An 8,976-nucleotide genomic window follows, 5' to 3' on the forward strand; every position below is an offset into this window, starting at 1 on the left:
TTACATTATATGTGTGTGTGTGTGTGTGTGTGTGTGTGTATGCATTTAGAATGGGCCATATGGGCCATACCAAAAAGAAAACACAGTTAGAGAGATGGGGAGGAGAGTAAATTATTTTAAATGCTTGTTCCAAATCTAGGCTTACAGCATCAGGATCTATAGTTGGTTCTTCACTTAAATTTAACTTCATCTGACTGGTGGTTCTGATACCGAGATGATACTTTCCTGTATATTTATAGTGGGGAAATGCAATTTTAACTTAAACTTAATTTTCCAAGTCTTCAGCATTAATCTCCTGGAAGTTATAAGATAAGAGTGATGTCTCTTCGTGAAAGTCTTTTTTGCCTTCTACATTTCTCTTTCTCCCACCGTAACTCTGCTTCAGACCTTCTATCCAGCTTTGATCATTTCTCTTTCTTTTCTCCCTCTTCGTCATTCCCATTTTTGTTCTTTAGTTGGATGTTACATGGTTCTAAAGTATTTCTTGCTTTTATTGAATAAAATTTTCTAACCCTTGCTTTTACTTTTTAGAAGTTGAAGGGTGGCATAGCTTACATTTCTGTAGTTTTTTAAGTGACACAACTAAAGCTATTTTTAAAAATATTTACAGAAAAATAAGTTCCTCTCACAAATACAGATACACATAAACACATGTACAGCTATTGTGAACCTACAGTGATATCAAAGTAACATGGCCAATAAGGTCATTCACAATAATATCCACCTGACTCATACCTCATCGTGGCTGAGTTGAAATAAGGAACTAAGATAACTTTCAGAAATCAACAAAGTATGCTCTTCGGGAATCACAAGTGTTTAAAAAAAAAAGTTACTTTTGTACATTGATGACTACATTTTAGAAGGATGCGCAGGTGAGTACATGTAAAAAGATCTTAATCTGCCTTCCTGAGTCAGATTCAAGCTGGGAGCCAGCAGTAACCCAGAAGAAATCTCAGTGTGTGTGTCGGCAGCTGCATCAACGTGCAGAACCCTCACATGGGCAGAAGAGAGCTGTAAATTTTTGACCATACTAAGTCCTGTGCAGAAAAGGTTTCCGTTCTGTTTTTGTGTTGTTTAAACTTACTTGTGTTTCTCGTTTTCTCAAAGAGTGTTGATAACTCCCTTTCAAAAGGGAGGAGGGATGTTACCGATTCTTTAGTAGCAGCCAATACTTTATGTTCTCCTCTAGCTGTAAGTCTCTGTGCTAGGTGTTGGAAATGCAGACGGGGCATCTTTCCTGCTCTTGAGGGGCTTGCATTCCACAGGGGTGTGAAAAGGTGGGAAACATGTGGAAGACTTATTTTTAAATAGTATATTAGTTAATTTTCAAATAATATACTCAACATATTTCTCTTCAACCTCCAAACCCCATTTTAGGTAAAGTATTTCTCAATTTAAAGCAATGACTTTAATTGGTAATCTGAAAAAAAAAAAAAAAAAAAAACAATGAACACACTGTGTTGCCTGTGTGCTGCAGCATTTTGGACATACTGTATGTAGTATATTAACAATTTATGCTGCATTTCCTGACTTCCACTCCTCATAGTTGAAGAGGTAGCACAGTTATCTGAAATTACAGTTGATCTTCATTATTAATGGATTCTGTATTTGCAAATTCACCTACTTGCTAAAATTTATTTGTAACTCCAAAATCAATACTCCCGGCGCTTTTGTGGTCACTTGTGGACATGTGCAAAGTGGTGAAAAATTTGAGTCATGCAGCATGCATGTTCCCAGCTGAGATGGAACCAAGTGACACGTGCCATCTGTTTTGGCTCTCATACTATAAACGAATGCGCTTTTCGCAGTCCATTTATTACCACGTTTTTTGTATCTTTGTGCTTTTTGTTGATTTTTTGTTTAAAATGGTCCCTAAGTGTAGTGTTGAAGTGCTGTCTGGTGTTCCTAAGCACAAGAAGGCTGGGATGTGCCTTATGAAGAAAATACGTGTGTTCTATAAGCTTCATTCAGGCATAAGTTGTAATGCCACTGGCTGTGACTTCAATGTTACTGAATCAACAATATGTATTAAATAATGTGTCTTTAAATAGAAACACACATAAAACAAGGCTACGTACTGATTGGTTGACAAAAATGTGACCAGAAGCTTACAGAAACCTAACCTTGTATTTCCTCCAGAAGCAATGGTTCACTATTCACTAATTCAGAGATTACAGCAGCCTTATAGAACATAACTACTGGGAGTAACATGAATGGACTGTGCATATAACAGTACAAGGTAACGTGTCTAAGTGGCAACTACTGATGGCAGGTGCAGCCTCACCGAGGAGATTGAAAGTCACAGAACAGCACTGTAGCCAGTGTTGCCTGGGCCTCTACACCCCGGTGGAATATGGTCTTGTGGTAGATGCTTACATATACCCTCTACTGAGCTATATTTAATATTAGCAAAGAAGAACACTCCAAAACAGGTCCTAGCACATGACCCATAGACCATCTCTTGTTGTGGACTGCTCCCCTCCAGGTAAGGCATGGGTGGCAGGAGGATGCCAAGTGCAGGTTCTGAACAGTGAGCTGTGGAGGCTGCCTTGAATAAGGTGGGCAGAAATTATATGGCAAAAAGATAACTACAAAGAAATCCCAGGACTGCATGCTCTGCTGCAGTCTCAGGCCTGAAGACACCTAGCCTGGGTCTTTAGGACCCTGCCCATGCTGGAGGAGAGCCTGGGGGAGCAGGAAGAACAGGGGCAGTTTATCCAATAGGCAAGGTAAACATAGACACAGTGCTTTCCTCGCTTACCAGATCATCTGTAGTGAACAATTTCACATTTTTTCACTACGTCAAAGATTCTGCTTCTAGGTATGGCTGGCATCTCTCTCCTAATCCCACAGCACCTTCCTACAGAATCAAACCCTCTTTTCAGATTTACAATCCCTGATGGGGACGGGTGACCCAGAAAGCAAGGCAAGCACCGGCTTGCTTGTGTTTACTTATGAATCTGTAGTGAACAATTTCACATGGGTTTCACCTCTGATGTGACCCAAGTGAAATTGTTCACTACAGAAGATCTGGTATGCAAGGTAAGCACGGTGCTCACCTTACCTATTGGATAATCCACCCCTGAGGAAGAAGGCTGATGGGCCCTAAGGGCCTGTTTGCAAAAATTCCCCTTCCTCAACAGATTACCGAGGGAGAAGGTGCTGGGTCCCTGGTCTCCCATTCTAGGTTTAGGACTCCAAACTCGGAAGTTCATACCTAAGAAGGTGCCTACTGACACTTTCTGGACAACTCGCAAGCCATCTAGTTTTTTCTTCTCCATCTGCCATACTCACTTTTCTTCCACAAACATTGGAAAGAAATAATCCCTGGCTGAAAATAATCCCTCTCTTAGCAAGGGCAACATGGACTTTACTCTGGAGGAATGGGGCATTCTGAGCCCTACTCGGAGGATCTCGATCAGAGATTTGAGGCTGGAGATTTGTAGGGACATGGTCTCTCTTGGGGGAAGACTGCCTTCCCCTGTAAATGAGGTCCTATCCTTTCAAATGACTTGAGATCCTCATTGATTAAGAACTGTGAAACATGCACCTGAGCCAGATGATTGCGCCACACACTGTACTTCTGCTCTTTATTTCCCAGGAAAAAGTTACATTTTTTAAATCAACTTTATTTAAGGTATAATTTACATATAATAAAATGCACCAGTTTAACTGTACAGTTTGATTACTTATGGCATGTATAGGCATGTGTGTAAATATCACCATAATCAAGGTATAGAACATTTCCCCTATGCCTCTTCCCAGTTAACCCCTCCCCCCACTTCCCCAGGCCCCAGGCAACCACTGATTGACTTTTTTTTTTTTAATATTCTGTTGTTTGAAAGTTTGATTGACTTTCTATCATTACATATTAGATTTGCATTTTCTAGAATGTCATATAAATAGAACCATACAGTATGTAATGTTTTGAGTCTGGCTTCTTCCACTTGGTATAATGCTTTTGAGATTCATCCATGTTGTTACATGTTTCAAAAATTTATTCTGCTGAGTAGTGTCCTGTTGTATGAATGTACCGCAATTTGTTTATCCATCCACCAGTTGATGGACATTTAAGTTGTTTCTAGTTTTTAGCTGTTATGAACAAAGTTGCTATGAACATTTGCATATAAACAAACAAAACTGTAGAATTGTAGAAAATTCAACAGAGCAGCCTGGCCAGCAATTAATTCGCTGCCCCACTGGGGAGGGAAGAGCCAAGTAGTTGATGAGGCCAAGTTACAGCAGTCAGTTTTGTAAAAAGCAGCTGTAGCCAAAAAAAGAAAAAAAAATTGCTTGTACTGAGCATAGAGAGGACTGCTGATCAGGCGTCTTTCAACGCGTGGGAAAAACAAATTGTAACATCATTGGCAGGACAGAATAACACACTTAGCCGTTTCATTTTGACGTTGGCTGGAATTGAGCCAATAGACTCAAACCCTATTTTCCTGGCTACTTTTTTAGGATATGTCTGAAGGCCCGTCCAGGCAGTCAAGACAAAGAGCTCCATCTCCAGAGTTAGAAGGACCTTACCTTCTTGTAGGCCCTTGGGTAGAGATAAGTAACCTTGGCAAATGGTTATAAAGAGTACCTACCTTAAGGGTTGTTGGCAAAATTAAATGAGAAAATATGTAAATCACTTAGCAACTGTCTGGTTCAGAAGGAGGGCTCAGTAAGCATGAATTATTATGTTTAAAAACCATGTAATCTCTTTGACTAGTAGTAAAAGAATCCAAACGTAGTCCTTAAGAAATTGGAATATTTTAATGTTTTCTCTTAAATGACACCACAAATTTTTCCTATATTTACTTATATAATGATTGAATAATTATATTACTAATCACAATCCAGTTAGAGTTTAAACATTATCATCTCAGTCACAAAAACTTGGAATGGCTACACCATTGGTCCATCTCCTCAACAGCAGCTGTCTAGTTCCTATCAGGTGCTTCTCCAGCCAGAAGAACGACCTCAGGAGTTTGTCAGTAAATTGGATTCATGAGCTCACTCAGGAGTGCTCATTCTGTGCCGGTGTGGCCTGGAATCCACTACTCTGGACCAGTTTTGGTTCTGAGGTGCCCGCTGCACCTCTGCGTCCTCTAAAGAGGTCCCTATGGTGAAGTCCAAAAAGCACAAGTTGGAAGCTGAGGACGTGGGTTTAAATCCTGGCTTTATTCCCTTTCCCACATTTTAAGTCTCTTCACCTTTCCAAAGTTCAGTTTCCTCATCTCTACAGTGGGGTAACAGCAGTTACCTCACCAGGCTGTAGGAGGGATTACATGATATTACAGTGCCAGGACTGTGCGCTATAAATGCGTGTTGACCCTGTTAATTCAATGCTTTATCTTACAATCTCTCCTATTTCCCACCATCCCCAAAGCTCACTGTTATATAACTCAAATGAAATGGAACGGCTTTAAAGAGTGATTCAAAAATCACTCCGTAAAAGTTAATATTGTAAAAACTGCCCTGAATGTTCACCTTTCTAGAAAGGTGGGGCCCTTTTCTGCCGCACCAGGGCTCAGTCTAGCACCTAGGTTTTGAGTGGAAGGGTTCATTTTAAGTTATTGTAGCCATAGGTACCCGCTTGGGTTCAGTGGGGGACGTTTACTCGGAAAAACGCTTTCCTCTCCCAGGCACCAAGGCTGCGCCTGCACTCCCTCCGTTTCCCAGGTCAGCCTCTTCGTCTTCCAGTCCGCCGCTCACCTGCCCCCTCTCGGTGCTGGGCAAGCCCCGGCGCGTCGCGGCGCCCATCGGAGGGTTGGTTTTTATTGAGTCCTTCAGAGGTCCCTCCGGGCTTCCGGCGCCGGCACCAGGTGCGGGCGGTTTTGCTCCAGGCGACGTAAGAAACTCAGGTTTCCCCCCTTCCCGGACCCCCGCAGATCGTTCATTGGCGGCCCCAGCCCCCTCCCACTGGGGCAGCCGACCCTTGGAGCTTTCGCCCTTGCGCACTCAGAGCCCCAAGGGGTGGCCGGGGACTCGCTCTAGGGCCGAGATCGGCGTGGGCAGAGCCCCAGGCTTTTCCTTCTGCCCTAGTGTCTTCGGCTCGAGGGATGGGTGTGCGAAAACGTTCACTCCTGCGTGCTCTCCCCCACCCCCAACCCCATGCACTGCTACGTATTTACGCTCCTCAAGACCTCCCGAAGGGGAAAATCTTTCTTCCAAGCTCTTTAGCTACTGGATGGGCACGTTGGGGACGAGCTGGCGTTTGAATGCTCGCGCGCGTCTCCCATTGGAGGAGCGCAGGCCTGGCGCGCTCCGAGCCTTTAGTAGGTTAAGGGCGGCGTCCAGGTGCTGGATTCCTCCGAGTTTTCTTAATGTTTTCGTTTGGCAATTATGTTGAACCCAGATGGCTTCTTACTGTTCTCGAATAGAAGGCACTAGCACTGTTTTCCCCCATTCTCCTTCCCTTCTACAAAAAGAAAGAGTTTTAGAAAAGAATTCCACCTTACGTTGCTTGAGTGGGTTTACCCTAGTCACGCATGGCTGCTTGGAAATTGCATCCTTGAGAAAGGAGGTAAAAAGCAAAAGCTAGAGAGAACTGGGAACAGTTTGTTTTGTATATGTGATTATTTGGACTTTTTGGCTTTTCCTTGGGGGAAAAATAATTCTAGTTAAAGAAAATGTTACTCTCATTAGTGCCAAAATATATGGTGTTTAAGAAAATTTCAAAAAAGTAAAACCAGAGTTTATTTTGTTGTAATGAATATAAGAAAGACACAACTTTCTCATTTTCAGTTAGAAACTTCTATTACCATTTTGGCTTGTAGTTCAGTAGTATACTTCTAAAGAAAATAACAAATTCTCATGCTATTTTCTCTCTCTATCCCCTTTGATTTTTCAGTCCAGGGCAGAACCACCAGAAGAGAACAAACGAAAGCCAGTTTTGGGGAAATTTGGCAATCTATTCACGGCAGGAAGGAGACGGAACACCAGAAACGGGTTAGAGAGTTCCAACAGCTCAAATGCCAAACTAGCCTCTCCCAAAGATGTAACATCTAAACTCTCTGAGAGTGACAATGAGAAGAGTAAATCTCAGGGCAGCCAACCAACCCAAACAGATACGTGCCAGGAGGGCTCGGCTCCGAAGCCCCAGGAGCCGGAGGGCGAGCACTCCGAGAGCGGTGTCCAGGCAGCCCCCTCTGACGCCGAGCTGTCACCTTCCTCGAGCAGCCGTGCAGCGGCGGCAGCTGTGCAGCAGTGCCATGAAAGTGATTCACTCCAATTAGAACCTCTGGAGGCAGAGGGAGAGACTTTCCCACATGCCACCACCCCTGCCAAGCAGCTGCATTCCTTGCCAGAGAATTCCTCCAGGCAAGAGAGCTCAGAGACGCCCGCCCGCGGTCCGGGGGAGGACTCTCCTCCTTGGGCTGGCCGCAAACAGGAGACCGCCCGGGCTGGGAGGGGTGTGCCAGGGACGCCCACCGGGGAGCGGCCCGCGGGAGAACTAGACGAAGTCCTTGACCGGGCTTCTGGGGTGTGTACTGAACAAGGCTCTTTGGGGCCCCAGGACGCGCGCAGCCAGCCCCTTGAGGACGCATCAGCCCCGCCAGGTGACCCTCCCACCGAGGGCGGAGAGACTAGGGCCAGCTCGGTGCAGGTAAACGACCAAGTCGGGCCAGGAGGGCGCGCTCATCCCGCCAAAGTGTTAACTTTGGACATCTACTTGAGGAAGACTGAGGTCGCACAGGCGGACGAGCCGGTTGTGATTGCTGCTGGCACAGAAGGTTGGGGCGATTCCGACGACATGGAGAAGAGGTCGAGCGGTCGCAGGTCCGGGAGGCGGAGAAAGTCACAGAGATCCAACGACTCCCCTGGCGCAGACGCGGCGCTGCCCCAGAGCCCAGGAGGGGACGACGCGGTGTTCGACGACCAGGTGGCGCCAGACGCGGCCACCGAGAACGTCTCGGCGGGAAAGAAAGGGAAATCTCCGCAGACGGCCCCCGACGGGGGCGTTACCTCCGCTGGGAGCCCGGAGTCCAAAGCCAGCTCTGGCCCCAAAGGGCAGCCCCATGGAGAGTCGGACCGCAGCAAGCAGCCACCCCCAGCCTCATCTCCCACCAAGAGGAAGGGCCGGAGCCGCGTCCCCGAGGCCTTGCCCACCCCGCCCATCAGCGGCTCACGAACTCCCACCAAGGAGTCCCCGACCAAGAAGGCGCCCGCGCCCGCGCCCGCGCCGGACGTGTGCCCGGCCGCCAAGGGCGCCGCGGGGGAGAGTGGGGAGGAGCCGGCCCGGGTCTTCCCCCGAGAGCTCACGGTCAAGAGCAGCTCGCTGCTGCAGGAGATCAAGTCCGAGCATAAGAGCGGCCCACTCCCCAACTATTTCGAAGGCCGAGGAGAAGGAAATCGAAGTAGAGAACTGGGCAGATCCGCAGGAGGTTATGACGCCGACGGCTTGAGGCCGAGGAATCAATTCGGTGGGGCCAGGTCGATGGTGACCACCAAAGTGACCCTGTAAGTAGCTGCGGAATTGGGCCTGGCTGGGTTGCGCTGTCCGCGGAGATAAGTAGGGCGGCCACTCTGCAAGGCTGGGGTCCGTGCATTTGTGGAAGAACTGACAGTGCACATAACTAGAAAATTCTTCTTTGTTAAATACAGTGAAGGACTGGCTTACACAGTTAAGGTTTAAGAAGACGCCACATTTGGCAGCCTAGTCTGTTGTTAATTCCTGTTTTAATCTAAGATTTAAGTTAAATGAAAGTAAAAATGAGCTAGCCCCTAAAGTTCAATGTTTACATAATAATAGAAATAAGACTGTATGGTGTGACATGAGCTAATTCTATTCTTTATTCAGAATGTGCCCCAGTATTCCTGGGCAGGATCTTAAAACTCATACATAGTGAATTTGAGAACGTGGAGTAAGCACTAATATGTACAATATGACCCAGTAGCTTTGACACATGTGAGTTTAAAAAGTTTTTCTGGAACTTAGTGCCTTATTGACTTAAGCGTTAAAAGTTTTTTTTTTGTTTGTTTGTT

General features: G+C 45.9%; 1 protein-coding gene across 1 annotated transcript in view; it reads left to right on the forward strand.

The window, feature by feature from the left end:
- The first annotated feature begins 7,729 nt into the window (after positions 1–7,729).
- The window catches only part of CRYBG1 (crystallin beta-gamma domain containing 1), a 56,365-nt gene continuing 55,118 nt past the window's right edge, over positions 7,730–8,976 (forward strand). The window contains exon 1 of the mRNA XM_023727617.1: positions 7,730–8,451. Coding sequence (XP_023583385.1) covers positions 7,745–8,451 — 707 coding nt within the window. The 5' untranslated portion in view covers positions 7,730–7,744. The remainder of the gene's footprint in view (positions 8,452–8,976) is intronic.

Source organism: Trichechus manatus, unplaced genomic scaffold (genome assembly GCF_000243295.1).
Source record: "Trichechus manatus latirostris isolate Lorelei unplaced genomic scaffold, TriManLat1.0 scaffold00017, whole genome shotgun sequence".
In the NCBI taxonomy this organism is placed as follows: Eukaryota; Metazoa; Chordata; class Mammalia; order Sirenia; family Trichechidae; genus Trichechus; species Trichechus manatus.